Genomic DNA, 20,208 nt, shown 5'->3' on the forward strand with positions numbered 1-20,208 from the left:
GGAGTTCCTTTTAATTATGATTATGACATCAATATCATACATTAAAAAATGTAGTTATACATGTATACATTTTTTATATATATATATATATATATATATATATATATATATATATATATATATATATATATATATATATGCAGTTTTATAATGTATGTTATACTAGAATATAAAAGATAATGGTACAGCGAAGCAAACTACCATTGCTGCTCACTAGAGATAATTGTTACTACAGTAAAAATGTGGCAACTTGGTATCCGCTGCCATCAACATCAGATTATATTATATTTCCACTTGATCTGAAGCATTTAATATGCGTTAGTTTATGTTTATTATAATGCGTATTAGAGCGCGGCTCCTTTAATACACGCCCTTTTTGACAACTGTCGTAAACATTAGCAGGCGGGTCGAATGGTCGAAACACGGCAGGGCAAAAACATGTGGGTCGCCAATGAATGTCTGAAATATAAAGGAATATGAACGAATTAATGTCGAAATATGCTGCTAGATGCTTGGTTAAACAGATCGCGGATATATATCATCTACTTTGACTGAGATAAAGCAGCTGACATGTTTTTGGCAGCTTGTTTGGCGAAGAGCGGGTTCGGCTGTGCTAAAGGACACACACACAGACTGAGCGTCAGCACTGCTGCCACCTGCCACTACAGAAGATCTGCAAACACACAGCTCAAACACACTACTGCAGCAGCACAACTCACCTGGCTTCAGAGACTGAAGACCTGTGGACCAGATCTGGAGCTTCATCAGAGATCAGACCCCCTCAGCTCGGTTATATGCAGAGCCAGGCTCCAGAGGCATCAGTGCAGGCTTCATCTGCCAGGCTTCACCGCTGGAAGTGTGTGTGCTGCCTCCAATGGCTTCTGCACTGATGCATCTAGAAAGCCAGTTTTGGAAGAAAAATGTTCAAAGCAGGATTCAAGGGAAAAGGAGGAAGTTCAAGGACAAGGAGCCTCATCACCACCTCCAGCTAAAGAGGGACATTTCCAGTTTAACGAGCTGGTGAGTCGAGACAGATCAGAGTTTTTATTACACTCTTATTATTTTCACACTTGTGTTTTGACCTCTCTCACTTCTTAGTAAAGTACTAAAGCGTTTTTTAAATTGTGGTCCGGGGAACTCCATGGGGCCACAGGGTGAAAACAGTGAAGAAGAAAAAAAAGTTGTTGTTGTTTTTTAGAATAAAATAAATGCATAGAAGTAAATATTTAAGTAAATGTTAAAATTATATTAAAATAAATGTACTTTTATATATTTATTTTATTCTATTGTTAAAGGTTGTATCAGTGATTTCAGGCCCAATTTTTTTTTAATCACATTCATCTAATCTTTCATAACGATCCGCTAGCTGCCCGCCCCATAAGCATGCCGTCAAAACCGCGTCTCTGTAGGCAGCCTAGTCTCTGAGATCTGCACACAAAAACAGTTGGTTTCACCAACCACTCAAAACCAAAACAAATAGTGTTCCAACCAATCACCGACAGGGGGTGGGTGTTGTGAGGTTTTGTGCTCGTGCACGGCTGCACGCGAAGTATAGTATGCTTATGTGTACAAATGTCTACCTCTATTTTTCGCAGAGGGACTTATTTTTTATTTTATTTTTTATTTATTTATTTTTTGATCATACCCTGTCTGTGCAAAGTTTGTGTAATACTGGGTGGTGATGGGGGTGGGGGGCTAGTTTCGGGGAGCATTGTTGGAGTGTGCGTGGGTATGCGAGTGTGTGTGTGTGTGTGTCTTTGTGTTTATGTGTTTGGAATTATCTTTAATATTTACTTTTTATTATCTTGTATTGTTTGTCATTATTGTTAGGACCCCCTCGAAAATGAGATGGTACATCTCAAGGGGCTATCCTTGAAATAAAGAATAAAGAATAAAGTCAGAGCTGAAGAAGAAGCTGGCTCAAAACCTCACAACACCCACCCCCTGTCGGTGATTGGTTGGAATTAGATGAATGTGATAAAAAAAAAAAATTGGGCCTGAAATCAATGATACAACCTTTAAACAAATGAATTATAAGTAAATTATAATAAAAAGATTGAATTAAATCAAACAATAATTAGATGTATAAATAAATAAACAATAAAAAATAATAGCTTATGAAACATTGGATCTAGTATTGTCACTTTGATGTAATAATGATATTTTCTAAAAAATATATAATTTGTGTTGTTTTCCAGTAAAAAAATATCTGAGTTAGAAAATCAAATTGCTGTGTTCTTTACAAAAAAATAAGTTTGCTTTAATATCAAACACATTTTATTGGACTGTCCCGCTTTTAATGCAGTAGAAAACATTTCAAGTAAGCTCACTTAAGGACTTTAGTAAGATTTTAGTGTTAAAAATCTTTTTAATATTTTTTTTTTCTTCTGTTTGCTTGTTCTGTTATTTATTTTTTATTTATGTAACTCTTGTGTTTTTGTAATTCAGTTTTTGCCATGAAGATAGTCATAGATGTGGACATGGTATTAAATAAAACTCTACAGATACTGCTGATACTTCTTTAATATCTACAACAATGACATGCATTTTTAAGTGTGTTAAATGTCTTTTGTTCACGCATATCCATATTATGTAATGCCATTTCTTCACAGTATGAGAATCCTTGGACGATCCCTAATTACCTCTGTATAGCCCGGATCGCCCTGTCTCCTGTCGTGGGATACTTGATCATGGAACAGTACTTTCACGTCTCTCTGGGGCTGTTCTTACTGGCTGGAGCAACAGACTTGGTGAGTTGAAGAGAACGTGATCTGGGGCCGGTTTCACAAAGCTATTTTAGACCGGTCTATAGTGTTAGACAAGTCTAAAATGTGCTCATAGACTAGACTGTTTCACAAAAATAAAGACTGACTTAATTTAGACCAAAAAAATTAGACACCTTAAGGCTAACTTAGGTCTAAGACTCTGTTACCTTGGCAACCAGCAGTAACAATCAGTTACATTACAAACAGCCAAAAGAAAAGGGGAAATGGCTCATAATTTACACATTTCTTCTTGTTACTACATTCTCCGCTAAATTTCCCAAGTAAAATGTCCTTGTAACTGTTATACTCCTCCAACAAACACATATTTTTCTGCTGGGGTAAACTGAATGTGCTTACTCGATCCACCATGTTTTTTTGTTTTGAAAAGTGTCTTATTTTACCCAGAATGCATTGCAGTGTAGTCCTACTTAAGATAGTCAGAGTCTTCAGTGCTTTGTGCAATGGTCTGATTTAGATGTCTATCTGAAGTCTGACTATCTACTATATCTAAGCCATAGTCAAAGTCTGTCTTTGTGAAACCGGCTGATCTTATGATGTGTAATGCTTAAGGATTTTATAATGAACTGTCCTAAAGGAGATTTCGTTGTATTGATCAATGGTTTGGCCTTCAGCTGGACGGCTACATCGCTCGCAACTGGCCCAATCAGAAGTCGGCTCTGGGCAGCGCTCTCGATCCATTGGCTGATAAGATTCTCATCAGTGTTCTTTACGTCAGTCTGACATACGCACAACTCATCCCTGGTGAGATGATGTTCATTTTCTGTCATTTTTTTATTCACCTCTGTAGCTTAATTTCTTTAAAGAGGACCTATTCTGCTATTTCCCATGTTCCTCTTTCTTCAGTTGCTGTTTGAGCATGAAAAAGTCCCTCCAGCGGGAGTTCTTCTCTATATCAGTGTCAGTGTTTCTGAACTCCTGAAACGCCTCCATTGTAGTCTTGAGTTTCTTCCGGGAACGAACACGTCACAATATTCCTCATTTAAATAATTCATGTGCAGAATAAAGGGGCGGGGCCTGGTTGAGTTAGTTAGTAGTGTGTTAAACTGCCGGTTATGGTAAGGGGCGGGACATTTCCCTAACACACTCGACCAATCACAACACACTGCTCCAGCCGACCAATCAGAGCACAGTGTGCTTTTCAGAAGGAGGAGCTTCATAGAGACAGGAACTATGACAGACTGAGAAGAGAGGAGCCGCAACAATTGAGAATATGAGGAAAATATGTTTTCAAGACTTTGTAAAATGGCATAATAGGTCCTCTTTAATAACCAATTTGAAATGTATCCAGACTGACTTAGAGTTCACTTCACACAGTGTTGGTTTATTAATGTTCTTTTAAAATCCTTTATGTGGTTTGAACAACCACTTACCAGCTTACAACCGTTATGCTTCATCACTCCATATTTGCATAATTATTTATTCACGTTTTGAGGAAGCACCTTGTGCATTATAGCAGTTAACTCCTCAAACAGCTGTTTAGTTGTAGATGTAAACTCGTGCAGATCTCTAAACTCATGCTGTTTTTCCTCAAAGCTCCTCTGACAGTGCTGATCATCTCCAGAGACGTAGCGCTGATCGCTGCTGTCTTCTATGTGCGCTATAAAACAGTTCCTCCTCCAGTAAGTGAAGAACTTTGAGCCGTTTTGTGGTGCTTTCTATCACATTTCTAACAGAAAATAAGGAATGCTGTTGTCAGATTTATGTTTCATCATTGCACTTGTTTATTTTATGTGGACTGTGGGATAGTTCACCAAAAAATAAGTCAATACTGACCCTCATGTTGTTGAGTTTCTTTCTTCTGATGAATGTTGGTAATCACACAGTTGACTGTAGTATGGAAACAAAAAATACTATAGAAGTCAATGGCTACCGTCAACATTACCAACATTCTTCAAAATATCTTCTTTTGTGTTCAACAGAAGAAAGAAACTCATACAGGTTTGGAACAACTTGCGGGTGAGTAAATGACAGAATTTTCATTTTTGTGTGAACTATCCCTTTAATCTGTGTCCTCAGACATAAGTGTGTTTTACAGTTCATGAAGTAACAATATGTGACCCTGGATCACGTCACCAGTCTCGAGTCGCACGGGTTTATCTGTGGCAATAGCCAACAATACATCGTATGGGTCAAAATGATCAATTTTTCTTTTATGCCAAAAATCATTAGGATATTAAGTAAAGATCATGTTTCATGAAGATATTTAGTAAATTTCCTACCGTAAATATATAAAACATTTATTTGTGAGTGAATGCAGCACAATCGTGAACATAAATGAACAACTTTAAAGGAGATTTTCTCAATGTTTCGATTTTTTTGCACCCTCAGATTCCAGATGTTCAATAGTTGTATCTCGACCAAATATTGTCCTATCCTAACAAACCATACATCAATGGAAAGCTTATTTATTCAGCTTTCAGATGATGTATAAATCTCAATTTCAGAAAATTGACCCATGTGACTGGTTTTGTGGTCCAGGCTCACATATGTGACGTTTGTCTCTATTTTCTGCACAGGTAACACTCAGTAAATTCTTCAACCCCTGTTACACCACTGCCCGACTCAGACCAACACTCATCAGCAAGGTGGACTAAAACATAAAACCTTGTTTCAATGCATATATGTTTTTACTAAAGTTTCAGTTTGTATTTCTACCAATATCAGATTTGAATCACTCTGAACCAAGAATGCATAGAAATTTAAGCCAGTACTGATAGTAGGCCTGTCGCGATTATTAATGAATCGTCTGATCATAGTTATTTGGCATAACCACAATAATTGTGCAGTCATTCAAATTAGGGAAACACTAGACTATTATTTTTTTAATAATGTAATCTAATATAAAAAAATAATGATATTTGTAAAATTGATTATTTATAATATAATAGAACATAGTACAAACATTTATATTTTTCTGTGAAAATTTATATTTATATAAACTATTATTTATTACATTATAATAAATCATTATTTATATAAATATTATTAATTTTCAGTTAATTCACAGTAAATCATATAGGCCTAATTGTATTATAAAAGTTAATCGCAATTATTTGTATGACTATTAATCGTCAGCACAAAATTCATGGTTGTGACATGCCGGACTGAACCATTATGATGATCAGTGTTATATATCTATATTCTTTTGTCTTGTGTCTGATAATGTACAGTAAGATAGAAAAGTGTGTGTGTGTGTTTCAGATTAACACGGCGGTGCAGTTGTTCCTGGTGGCGGCGTCTCTGGCGGCGCCTGTGTTTCACTACACTGACAGTGTGTTACTGCAGTCACTGTGGTGAGCTTTCACTCCTCATATCAGTCCTTTATCATCATCACTCACATTATTCTCATTATTCAATCAAACTAAATGAATGTGTGTTGCGTTGGCAGGTACATAACCGCACTGACGACCACCGCGTCTGCTTACAGCTACTATCATTACGGCAAAAAGACCGTTGAGATTCTGAACAAAACCAAGTAGTCCTGCAGTCATCGGACCTTTGACGGATCCATTCGGGAATGCTGGGAATAATCAGTCATTGTGAATAATGGAAATGAATGCCATGGTCTTACTTCTCTAACGGAGGCACTTTAGTCTGTATAAAGTCAAAAATTATTTTGATTACAATATTAAATTCATGTGGTGTCACTTCTGATCATATGATTTCAACTCCATTGGAAACTTTTTTTAAAAAATCACTTTTAATGAACTTTGGGTCAATTTTGAAAATAAAAAATGGACATCAAATACACAGTCGTGTTTATAACAAGTTTAAAAAGAAAAAGATTTCAACGCTGAATGTATTGTAGTGTGACTGTAGATTTGATTAACAGCTTTTTACTGAAACATTCTGAGATCACAGACATTAGAAGCAGTGTACAATGTGTGTTTCCTTTAAGAAGAAATAAAACTATAGATAGTTTAAAAAATAGAAAACATTCTGAATCAGTGGTTAGGTGTTTACATGAATATTAGCGAGGAGCAAAGTCCAAATTGCCTGAACTGCTAAGAATAATCTGCTTTCATATTGAACTTTGAACTTATAGAATCACTATACAAATTGACCAACTGTTTTAAGTAGTCATTAAATATTTCAATATAATAATTAAATCCATTACAGTGAAACATTCATTCATACTGTACTATAGTTTCAAAGGATATAAATGTAGGTTTCTATGCACTATTATTTTTTTGTACTCCTCAAATCGCAAAGTATACTAATTTGAACATTAACAATACAAATTTTTCTAAATTATATATATATATATATATATACATGTGTGTGCGTGTGTGTTTAAAATCGCCTTGTGATTCTGTGTTCTTTCATGTATGGATTTCAATCAATGGACCTTAACAAAATGTGTAGTTCATATTTATTAATATATTAATTTGATCATGCACGGTTGAACACATTTATGCATAAATCAAAAATCAGTTTTGTAAATGCACGAAGTTCTGGCCTTGCACAGCTATTATGCAGGCAAGGTTTTGGAATATATATGAAATTATTTAGTGATGTTACTTGGAGGGAAAATAGCTTTAGCTAAATATATATATATATATATATATATATATATATGAAATAAACTTTGATTGACAGCTGTGAGCCAGGCGCTGTACAGCAGCGTGCAGGAAAGGTAAGTTCCTCCACTCTTTGCTCTTTCCTATGGGTTGTAAAATGCTGGATTGGGGATGGAGATTAGCCTGGTTAGATTGAGGTTCTCCACGGGTTGTTTCTTACACTGTTTATACAGGCAGAAGCTCAGTGTCAAGATGATCAGCATCAGGACGCCACACACCACTAGCAGAAACACCTCTGTGTTTACACCCATCCAGACAGAGGTGCAGTTCGGAGATCCAGTTTTATTCCCTCCGCCTTCCTGGTCTTTATGCATGGATTCATCCACTATCATGGGACTCTGTGTCGGAGTTTTGGTCATGAACTTTATCTCATCCGGTGAATCTGGAGATGGATGCACTGTAGGTGTGACTGTTGCTGGTTTTGGTTTCGCTGTACTTGATTCCAACGTTGTAGATGTTGGATTGATGGCAGAGACTGTAGTGGGATCTGAGTTGGTAACTGCACTCGATGAGTTTGGGTTGGTATCGACATCTACAACAATATATGTATATGCAAACCGTTAATTTGGTCTTAATACTTCACATTTTCAAGCAAAGCAAAATACTCATGTATTGAGTCATGATGTGTTGTTAAAAGAGATATATGCTGTTATATGTATGTGTATATATATATATATAAGATATATATGAAGAGTTCAGATGCAAAAGCCTCTAAATGCCATCTGAAATTTTCTTATAGAATGATCATTTTTATCAAGCTTGTATATTTAAATTCAATAATTTCACTTAAATGGCAATGAAGATTACCTATTTATCTATATTTAAATGATCATTCTATAAGAAAATTTCAGATGGGATTTAGAGGCTTTTGCATCTGAACTCTTCATACATATACATAACAGTACATTACTTCCATAGATGATAGATTCAGGGCCCACAACTTAAACGATTTCAAGTGTTTAGTTGTTTATTTGTACATAATTTGGGCTTCCAGCTCATAAAACCCACGAAAACAGGATTTCAAAAAATTAGAATATTACATGAAATCACACAGTAATTACACAGTGATACCATGGTCATTGAACCAGGTTTTGGTTCTTTTGGCAGTGTGGGCAGGTGCAAATCCTGCTGTAATAAACTAATTTGAAGTTATTCAAAGGTGCGATAGTTTATACGGACGGATCTAAGACTCTTGCAGATGAGAATGCTCACTGGACATATATAATTAGAAGGAAGAAATGTGGGGAGATAACAGACAGACAGAGGATCTGTTGCAGGCACAGCTCAAAGTGCCGAGGTAATGGATGTATTACAGGCACTTAAAAAGTTCAAAGAAATAAATGCCACCCAAATTATAATTATAACAGATAGCAAATACGTTGAGACTAGTTTAAATGAAAATTGAAACATTTGGAGGCAGAATGGGTATAATAAATATAATAATAAGCCTATTGAACATGAGAGATTGATGGTTTAATAAAGAATTTGGACTTAATAGTAATTCATCAAAAAGGGCATTCAAGAGATCGCTAAAGGTAACGACGCTGTAGATAAATTAGCGAAACTAAGAAGAATTATAATTATCAAGGATGAAGGAACAGATGCGATTCAAAAATTACATGACTGTATGAAACACCCTGGCATGAATTTAATGGGAAAGGTGTTGTCAGATAATCATATAAGTATTCCCAATTGGAGAGAAAAATATAGAGGGATTAAATCAAAATGTGAGAACTGCATGAGAAAGGGATATCACAGGACTATAAGAAATGACTTCGGCAAAATAATTCCTGAAAGAATAAATCAAGAATGGTCATTAGATATAGCTGGACCTTTAAATCTTCGAACAAAGTTAAGAAATAAATATATGTTGGTTGCAGTGGAAGGGTTTTAAAATAGAATATGGGCTAAGGCTTTGAAAGATTATGCAAAAAATACAATTAAAGCTTTGGAAGAATTAATGACACCAGGGGCCGGTTTCACAAAGCTATTTTAGACCGGTCTATAGTGTTAGACAAGTCTAAAATGTGCTCATAGACTAGACTGTTTCACAAAAATAAAGACGGACTTAATTTAGACCAAAAAAATTAGACACCTTAAGGCTAACTGAGGTCTAAGACTCTATGTTACCTTGGCAACCAGCAGTAACAATCAGTTACATTACAAACAGCCGAAAGAAAAGGGAAAATGGCTCATAATTTACACATTTCTTCTTGTTACTACATTCTCCGCTAAATTTCCCAAGTAAAATGTCCTTGTAACTGTTATACTCCTCCAACAAACACATATTTCCCGCTGGGGTAAACTGCACTGAGCGGTTGAATGCGCCTACTCGATCCGCCATGTTTTTTGTTTACCCAGAATGCATTGCAGTGTAGTCCTACTTAAGATAGTTAAGTGCCCTGTGAACCGATAACAGAATGTATAATTTCATCTGAGGACTATAGGCCTATTTCACAAAATGGCGACCGAGACCGGAAGTAGGGTAGCGATACTTCTACCATGAAGAATGGTTAGATGAAAAACATATTGTGATGCATAAAGCTTTACGATATTCGCCTCAAAGCAATGGATTGTCTGACGTGCGATCGGCAGTTTAAAGTGTTTTTTTTAGATGATGTTTAGATGATGTTTCGATGTTTAAAGATTTACAAAGAAAGATAAAGTAATAAAAATTGTTGACAAACATTGAACTTCAAGAGATTGGACTTTGGAGCAAGAGGAATTTGATTTTAATTAAATGATCGTAAAAGACTGAAAATTCCTTAAGAAGAGAGGAGAGGCAGAAGAATTTTAAGCAGCAGCGCACAGTGACACGTCGTAAATTGTGAGAGCAGTAGCCTATAGATGAATAAATTACCCCTATGAAGCTAGTAAGACAGAACAACATGGTATCATGTTCAGATAACAAGGCTTAAGGATTTCTGGGTGGAACTGAAGTTTGCAAAAATCAAAGCTGCAGGATTAAGTTGAATAAATAAACAGCTATAAGCGGAATACAGAAAGAATAAAACAAAACTAAAAAACGAGACTAAAAATGGCAGAGCTTGTAAAAGGTGAAAAAGAATATATAAACATGTAAAGTTAGAGGTGCATGGCTTGGATATCAAACAATGTAAGTATAAAACATTTTACATAGAAGGGGAACGTGTGTTGAAAGATTTTTAAAAAGGGGGAAAAGACATTGTTTAAATTATTAAAAATCTTTTCAACACACAAAGCATTCATAAGAAGTTAGAATGAAAGAGAATGGTGGAATTTAGGAGTTACCTAAAGATTAACGACCGAAAAGAGGCCTAACAGGGAAGTGTAACTCTGTTATCTCGCAGGACACGGAGTCTGAGCACCAGGATTGGCCCTCGAGGTCAAGGAGCCCCAGAATGACACGAAACTGTTTAAACAGACCAATCTTTATGGGGGCAATTATATCTATTGGGTTGGTTATTATGTTATTTTGGATTAGGATTAAGTTAAATGATACTGTAACTATGACAAATCAGGAAACTGATAAAGATGAAGATACTGATACGGAATATGTAGATCCGAATTATGAGATAGACACAACTTTTGTGGTAAATGAAGAGATTGATCTGAAAGATCGTAAGGAGAAACTGAGTGAGACAAAGCCTGTGGTAAAAAGAAAACAAAAAGCCTGAAGGAAAGATATTTTGGTATAGAGTGCAAAGGACAATATACTGAGGAGAAATATACCATGAAACATTGAAAAAATGAAGTAACCCAATTCCTGGCTATAGGTATGGTATAGTGAGACGGTACGGAAAGCTGACGTTGCTCTAGGACGAAATAGGTACTCAGAAAATGAAGAACAGTTTTATCAGATAAGTATTAAAACTGATACATTTTGGGAAGAATGTCCTGAAGGTGACCTTAGTGAGTGTGTTAAAACTAGATACAATTGGAAATGACATAATATCTGGAGAGATGAAGTGTTAGAAAAATGAAGTGACCAACTTAATGATCAAGATTGTAAAGCTTATGAAATGAATAGGATGTGCGTGTATGGAAATGTGATCAGAATTATCACAAAAAGAATGGATAGTGACAAAGATCATTGGTTAATATTTACAAATGGAAATGGAATTAAGAGTCAAGGTGTAAGAATAATAACAATGTTGAAGCGATCTCAGATGTGGATAAATTTAATAACGGAAGATGGTGCAGTAACACGGATCAGATGATAATTCAATTTAGACTGTTTGACCTATTGGAAGATATAGCCATTAAAAATAATTCCAATTAATATTAAAAGTACATCAGCAAAGAGCTCTAAATTGAGTCAATCTGGAGTGAGTGTCCAGTATAGCAATAAAAGATTAGGAAGATATTATCCGATACCAATAGTTCGAATGCGATACAAAAATGATTATGAGATAATTACTTGGGCTATTCTGAAAGAAATAAAGGAATATCATAGAAAGGAAGATATGCCCAAGATGACATGGGACTATTGGGGTAAATTAGAAAAGGATGAAGAAATGTTTAGTTTGAAAAGTTTCTGGACTGTGAGATGTATTGGAGGAATACAGCCTTGGATGTATGCAGGATGCAGGACATTGGAGAAGAAATGAAATAAATCAAGGGATATGCAGATTATTGTATGAACCAGTGATAACTGAAAAAACTATTTATATGCCCCCATTTCCATTCTATTTCATGTTAGCAAGAAAACAATTTTTTGACAAAAAAATGCAAGAGAGAGAGCCACAGAAGATTCAGAGTATTTAGGGAGAGATGAGAAAGACATGGTCTTTGCTGAGTGAGGAAGCCCAGAGAAAAATCCTACAAATAGGAGGGGTATAGGAGAAAATACATCTGGAACAATAAAGTAGGTTGTGAACAATTTTAAGCTAATATTGACTATGGTAACGATTCTGTTTGTACTGATCCTCATGGAATGTTCTGGGTTAGGAAGGATTTTTAGGATGATTGGTTCTGTAATATGGAGAATGTGTAAAAACAGCAAATGTTGTAACAAGGGAGTGACCAGATCCAACGACATTGATTTAAGGCCGCCTTATATTGGGAGTTATGTCTGATGTATATGCACATTGCATCGAGGTTTTGAGATAAGAAGATCTAGCACCATGGCCTTTAGCAGACTCAGCACCCCTGGACCATCTGAGAGTACTTTGGATATGCTGGATGACTTTGGAACCCTGGTAAATATAAATTGATTATATGGAAAAAATATAATCTTTTATTTCTTGTATGAAATATAAAAAGGAAGATGGAAAATGTACATTGAACTGTAATTTGTTTGTAGGAACTTAGGAAAACCACTACAGGACAAGTGTTATCCAAACATCAGAGTTACTGGGTTTTAGTTAGAGATGATGAGTGTATGAATTGCCACGAAATGTTGCGGGGAAAAGAAGTTGGTTTAATGATGGGTAGTCTGTGTAACACCTGTTTTGATAAAACAAAGACAGTGATTTGGTTTAATGAATGTGGTTTAATTGAATATTGTGTGGATGTATTTGAACTGGTAAAGCATCTTAACGTCGATGTATTAGACAAATATAAAAACAGGTGTAAGGTGCTCCAGCCAGAGGTCAGAGACAGTGATTTATCTGCTCATATGGAAAAGTTATTGAAACTAAATTAATGAAACCAACGAATATCAGAACCTGGGTGGAACACTATATGAATATTTTTCAAATGAATGTTTTCACTGAGACAGGACAAGTATATGCTAAATTGACAAAATATGACAAAAAGAAAGGATGCCTCATGCATTATTTGACTTTGGAGATAGAAGAATAAATCTGCATTAGGGGCGTGTTAAGCGAACATGCAATTTATTCTGTTATGATTAATGCCTCATATGTATAGGCTTATATATGGTATTAACCACAATTGTAACCTTGTAAGTGAAAGTGTTGTGAAGGAAAAACACTGTATTTTGTTTAATAAAGATTTTTATTGTGAAACTGGTTTATTAAGAAAAACACTGTAACTTGTTTTATAAAAGTTATTTATTAAGATAATGCAGAAATGACTATACTGTATTCTGTATTTTAAGCATTTAATCAAATGAAACAATAGCCTACAGTAGATAGTAATAACACTAGGTAGTAGAAAGTATGTATTTTAGCAAAGTAGAAATACAAGTATTACCGAGTTGTTGTGTTGCAGCAAGCGTAGAAGACGACAAAGAATCCGAGCTCGAAGGAGAAGAACAAAGGAGCGCAAGGCTTGGAGGGACTGAAAGAGTTCATGATAGTTCAAGATTTTGGATTGGATAAATTGACTATAAGAGATTGAATATGTGAGAAGGGGATGTGATATGAACTATAAAAAGTACAGCTTCTCCTTTGTTTGGATGTCCTAGCCTGCCACCTGCAGTTGAAGCTTGTGAACTGCTTATTTTATGATTTTGCTTTTATTTTGTTTTGTTTTGGCATTTTGTATGTAAACTAATTGATTTAGAAATAATAAAATTACTTGCCATAATGTCTCTGCTTTATAAAAGAATTGAGCTGAACTAAACCACGGAGAATTGTAAGTATGGGAATTTAAATACATATTGCTTAGAACGAATTTGACTTACTTTACCTAACCTGAGAAAAACTAAAATAAGGTAGAAGGTGTCTATATTTAAGAACCATAAAAGGGGTTAGATTAAGCATCATAAAACAATATATATATATGAAGAGTTCAGATGCAAAAGCCTCTAAGTGCCATCTGAAAATTTCTTCTAGAATGATCATTTTTATCAAGCTCGTATATTTAAGTTCAGTAATTTCACTTAAATTACAATTAATAGGTTATTTTCATTGTAATTTAAGTGAAATTACTGAACTTAAATATACGAGCTTGATAAAAATGACCATTCTAGAAGAGAATTTCAGATGGCACTTAGAGGCTTTTGCTTCTGAACTCTTCATATATATATATATATATATAGATATAGATAGATAGATAGATAGATAGATATAGATATATATATATATATATATATATATAAACAGTTTATAAAAAGTAATGTGTATATAGTATTAAAACAGTATAACAATGCATTTCCATACCACATTTAGTGTACGGGTTATCTCCCATCATAATGAAACATGGTGGTGACGTAGAGTTCAGTAGCGGAGGGTCCTGCGATCTCACACACACAGCACTCCACACACACATTACCGCATACTGTGATGCCAGTCCCATGATCTGTTGATCAGAGCACTTTCTTTCACTATAGACATTTTAATGAAATACTAAAGCATTTCTTTAACAAGATGACCTGATGGTGCCGCTGACTCAGATGTGAAATTCAAGGTCAGTGAATCAGACTAATATTAATATTTCAAGCAGGGCTAAAAGCTGTTTGAGACATTCATAACACTTTAGGATGATGCATACTGTTTCTAAATGCATTATGGAGCATCTAAACATACTTTGTTCTGAATGGCAGGAAATCATGAGATCTTCTTGAACATGCAGGTGAAATCTTATGAAGAAATCAAACAACTTTGTTTTCTACTGTCAGCATCATAAAATGTGGTAACTCTTTACAATAAGGTTCATTAGTTAACATTAGTTAATGTACTAACTAATATGAACTAACCATGAGTAATACATTTGTTACTGTATTTAATCTTCTTTGTTAACATTAGTTTATAAAAATAGTCATTCATTGTTTGTTCATGTTAGTTCACAGTGCATTAACATTAATGTTAACAAGATTTTAATAATGTTTTAGTTGAAATTAACAAAGAATATTAAATTCTGTAGAAGTGCAGTTCCTAATGCTAATTAATGTTAACTAATAAACCTTATTGTAAAGTGTTACCTAAAATGTATACCGAATGCAAAATAAAATGAGCATACTTCAGTTTAGACACACATTGCATTGTTTGCATTATAAATACAGTAAATCTGTTCAACGAGCTCTTCTGAACACAATGAAGGATTTGAAGTCTGATACTCACACAGATCTTCTTCCGTCTCAGGATTTGATTGTATAATGCATGAAGCGTCAGAAACGGCGTCGAGCTGAAGTTGCTGAAGGTTTGTGTGTGTGTGTGTGTGTTTCTCTGAACGGGTTCAGGAATGCAGATGTTGTCGAGTGGGAGTTTGTTAACCGGTGAACTCTGCTGAAATCTGACGAGCTTTCTCACATTTAATTCTCTGAACGAGAGACAGCCACATCTCGCTCAACATCTGCATGTCTGGTAAACGTGCTGTTAATACCTGACTGAATGAGTGTCGCCTTCACAGGTATGAGTGTAAATCAGTTGTTCATGAAGCTGGACGTGATCATAAGTCGTGTGTGTGTGTGTGTGTGTGTGTGTGTGTGTGTGTGAGGGCCTGACCCGGCAACATGCTCACCCCGCACCGACTCCTTTCCTCCTGCATTTTTAACTGACAGTGTCCTTGATAACACTTGACAAACGGTTCCTCTGAGTAAGGATTCTCTTCTCCACTATGGGAAATGCAGTTTTGATCTTAATGAGCTGTTTCTATCAGATTCCACCATTAAAGTGACTTTTGTTGCTGTTATGTATAGAGTTATATTGATTTTGATGTTACCACCAACATTTGAAGTCAACAGATACAATATTTACACTGTACTTTAATATTTTGAACATGTATTCAGGGTTTGACTTTGAGTTTAAAGATTTTTCTACTGTTTGGCTGCTGTTGGAGGCTGATTTTGTGGTCCTGAAAAAGGAGTTTTATGCTTTTCGATTGGTTGGAGTTTTTGTTTTTTCTTTGCATAACTTGCATTGGCAGTCATGTAGGTTTTTGGCAACTTATTAACGACACAAGATTCATTTACATTCACTTACATTGCAAGAATGTCAATATAGTGATCGTGTGGTTGATGTATATTAATGAAATAACCAGCATCAATATGCATCAAACACACCATCCATCCATCCTTCCTCCCTCTCTCCCTCCTCCCTTCCTTCATCCATCCATCCATCCCTCCATCACTCTCTCTCATCCCTCCATCCATGCATCCCTCCCTCCATCCCTCCCTCCATCCCTCCATCCATCCATCCATCCATCCCTCCATCACTCTCTCATCCCTCCATCCCTACTTGCATGTATCCATCCCTCCCTCCCTTCCTTCCTTCATCCATCCATCCATCCATCCCTCCATCACTCTCTCTCATCCCTCCCTCCCTCCATCCATCCATCCATCCATCCCTCCATCACTCTCTCATCCCTCCATCCCTACTTGCATGTATCCATCCCTCCCTCCCTTCCTTCATCCATCCATCCATCCCTCCATCACTCTCTCTCTCATCCCTCCATCCATGCATCCCTCCCTCCCTCCTTGAATGTATCCATCCATCCCTCCCTCCCTCCCTCCCTCCATCCATCCATCCATCCATCCATCCATCCCTCCATCACTCTCTCATCCCTCCATCCCTCCTTGCATGTATCCATCCCTCCCTCCCTCCCCTCCTTCATCCATCCATCCATCCCTCCATCACTCTCTCTCATCCCTCCATCCATGCATCCCTCCCTCCCTCCTTGAATGTATCCATCCATCCCTCCCTCCCTCCCTCCCTCCCTCCATCCATCCATCCATCCCTCCATCACTCTCTCATCCCTCCATCCCTCCTTGCATGTATCCCTCCCTCCCTCCATCCATCCATCCATCCATCATCCCTCCATCCATCACTCTCCATCCCTCCATCCATCACTTTCCATCCCTCTATCCATCCATCCATGCATCCCTCCATCCATTCATCCATCCATCCCCTCCCTTCATCCATCATCCCTCCATTCATCACTCTCCATCCCTCCATCCATCACTTTCCATCCCTCTATCCATCCATCCATGCATCCCTCCATCCATTCATCCATCCATCCCCTCCCTTCATCCATCCATCCCTCCCTCTCTCCCTCCATCCATCCATCCATCCATCCATCCGTCCATCCATCCCTCTCTCCCTCCATCCATCCATCCATCCATCCATCCATCCATCCATCCATCTATCCATCCATCCCCTCCCTTCATCCATCTCTCTCTCCCTCCATCCCTCTCTCCATCCATCCATCCATCCCCTCCCTCTCTCCCTCCATCCATCCATCCATCCATCCCCTTCATTCATCCATCTCTATCTCACTCCCTCCATCCATCCATCCATCCATCCATCATCCCTCTCTCCCTCCATCCATCTAATGTCTGAAGGTCAACACATTCATACTGAGCATACAGTATGATAACCAAGAAGTATTTATAGGTCATGCATAATTTGTATCTAACATTCAGACACATTCAGGTGCAATTAACCTTTTGAATAGACAAATATAACCTGATAATTGTTTATTATATTAACTACATTTCATAATACAGAAGTGTCTGATGGGTTGTTTTAGGGAACTCTTCATGATCAGTGTATTGTGTGCTTTACTCAACAGAGGGCAGCGTTGATTCATTTTGCTCCATCTCTTCGTTTACCTCACTGTACGGTATCTGGATGTGCAGTATATTTAAACCCACATTAAAAAATGCATTACTTGCGTGTTATTTTCATTTTAAATGCAGAATACACTGTATTTGTATATGCTATAGAGATCTGGAGGCTCCAGCAAAGCGTCACAATATCAGAATCAAATTATTTCAAGTTTATATGGTAGTGTACACAATGAACCATAATTATCCAATATACTTTTTAGTTATTACAATGACAAAAATAATAACAATACGTGTCAGATGAATTCTGAAAGTTTCTTATGTAGTTTAAAGGAGGTTCCAAAATTAATTTGTGGTTTTACAATAAAACAATAATAGTAACTATGATGTTTTGGCGGTAGCTATGGTTACCATGGTCATTCTTTTGTAAATCTCACTCATTGGACATGCTTAATCATGACCACATCCACAAACATCTACATGCCCACTCACACGCTTACAAGAAGACCCGTTCACCTCGTGACCCGAGCCAGAGTTCATCCTGAACACTCTCAACCTTAGTTCATTAGTGCTTTTAATCAAGTCAGTTACTGATATCACATCTACTGTATGAATCGTCTCATGCCATATCTGACAAGTCTTTTAGCAAATAATGACTTAAATTTGGGTCTGTTTCTCACATAAAGCTATCATATGACTTCATAATGAAGTATTTTCATGCTGCTTTTTTGTCATTTCAGGAGCTCAGCAACATCTGTTCCTGTTCGTTTTTGTTGTATTGAGAAGAAAAGTGTAAACGGTCTTGAAAATGATCCATAGAAGAAAGAAAATCAGAGCTCTGGAACGACATGATGGTGAGTAAATGAGTATAAATTGGTTTAGGTATTTCTTTATGAAATATATACACTACCGTTCAAAGGTTTGGGGTCAGTGAGAATTTTAGTTTTTTTGTTTTAAGAAATGAATACAAGTATTCAGCAATAAATAGACCAAAAGTGGCATTTATAATGTTACAAAAGATTTCTATTTCAAATAAATATTGTTATTTTGAACTTTCTGTTCATCAAAGAGTTCTGAGCAGCAATGCATCACCGCACAACTGTTTTCAACATTAATAATAATCAGAAATGTTTATTAGAGTGATTTCTGAAGGATCATGTGACACTGAAGACTGGAGTAGTGATGCTGAAAATTCAGCTTTGATCACAGCAATAAATTACATATTAACATATATTCACATAGGCAACAGTTATTTTAAATTGTAATAATGTCACTGTATTTTTGATCAAATAAATGCAGCAGAAGAGACTTTTTGAAAAGCATGAAATAATCTCACCGACCCCAGACTTTTGAACAGCATCTATACTGTATTTCGCGAAAGAAGCTTCATTTCTCACACACAATCTGCAAGAGAAGAAAAGCGGCATCAAGTATGACTGTTCAGAAGAAGCACCTGTGACCGGACGCAGGAAACACACTCATTCTTCATAATAACCGTATTGTTATTCTTCATGGACACAATGGGCAGAACTCCCAGCTTCTGCTGACAGACTCGATGCTGTCTTCATTCGCATCCTCAGAAACCTGAAACTTCACCGGTCTTATTGTCTCTCTAAACAAAATCATCTGGCAGCACTCCCAAAGCCCTCGGGCCACAGACACCTGCCTGTGTGTGTGTGTGTGTGTGTGTACAGTGGCACTGCGTGATTCAAGCTTCTGCATGTTAGCGGGCCATTCAGGAGATGTACTTTCCCTCCACTGCTTTAATAATGGATTCATCAGCAACACTTGAAAGAGTTGACAGCAGCGTGATGTGTTTACACACCTTACACGCATTACGTGTCCCAGGATGCGTTTGGACACAATGGACGCTTGTCTTTAGTCTCATGTCAGGTTGTCCGGCACGTCTTCTCTTCGTTTTATTTGATGCTCTTCTCGAGAAGTCTGTTTAAAAAGCACTTGCCCTCACATGTCGGCCTGTAAAGCCTCGGATGGGTTGCATCACGTGTGGCAGAGCCAGAGATGATTATATCCTTGCCTTTCATTCAGATCTTCCCTTTCAACCTTTTGCTACAACAAGATCATTCTGGGAGAAACATTGTGTGATGGAATGCAGCGATTCTGTTCGGCGTGGGAAAAATTATACGTTCACTTACACTTCAAAACATATTAAAGGTGCTCTTCATATTCTCTAGTCATAAGTTGACCTGGTGACATTCAAAAGTCCCGTTTTGCTTATTATTTAATACGGTTTATTACTAATGAACAATATATCAGCCACCATATTGGTGCCGATATATTAAAGCTGATTAATAATGCATTATTTCCTTCAGCTGAGACACTTCAGATGCGCACGGTTCAACATGATGGTTTTGAAGAACTTGAAATATGATTGATATCACTTTAAAAGGAAAATACAGTAAAGTGTCATATAGGCTACATGAAATTA

The 20,208-nt window shown here is 36.6% G+C and overlaps 1 protein-coding gene and 1 long non-coding RNA gene across 2 annotated transcripts; one reads left to right on the top strand and one right to left on the bottom strand.

Annotated features, from left to right (window-relative positions):
* The first annotated feature begins 367 nt into the window (after nt 1–367).
* crls1 (cardiolipin synthase 1) lies at nt 368–6,534 on the top strand. Its single transcript, XM_079852574.1, has 7 exons — nt 368–1,020; nt 2,613–2,750; nt 3,398–3,527; nt 4,320–4,405; nt 5,303–5,371; nt 5,988–6,079; nt 6,175–6,534. The coding sequence occupies exons 1-7, from the start codon at nt 571–573 to the stop codon at nt 6,263–6,265; spliced, it is 1,056 nt and encodes a 351-aa protein (XP_079708700.1). The 5' UTR covers nt 368–570; the 3' UTR covers nt 6,266–6,534.
* Nucleotides 6,535–7,388: 854 nt separating this feature from the next.
* LOC307148173 lies at nt 7,389–15,596 on the bottom strand. Its single transcript, XR_013819419.1, has 3 exons — nt 15,316–15,596; nt 14,416–14,554; nt 7,389–7,898 (listed from the first exon to the last, which is right to left on the bottom strand). It is a non-coding gene; the product is annotated as an uncharacterized lncRNA (long non-coding RNA).
* Between the last annotated feature and the right edge of the window lie 4,612 nt (nt 15,597–20,208).

Source organism: Squalius cephalus (genome assembly GCF_949319135.1).
Source record: "Squalius cephalus genome assembly, chromosome: 20".
Taxonomy (NCBI): Eukaryota; Metazoa; Chordata; class Actinopteri; order Cypriniformes; family Leuciscidae; genus Squalius; species Squalius cephalus.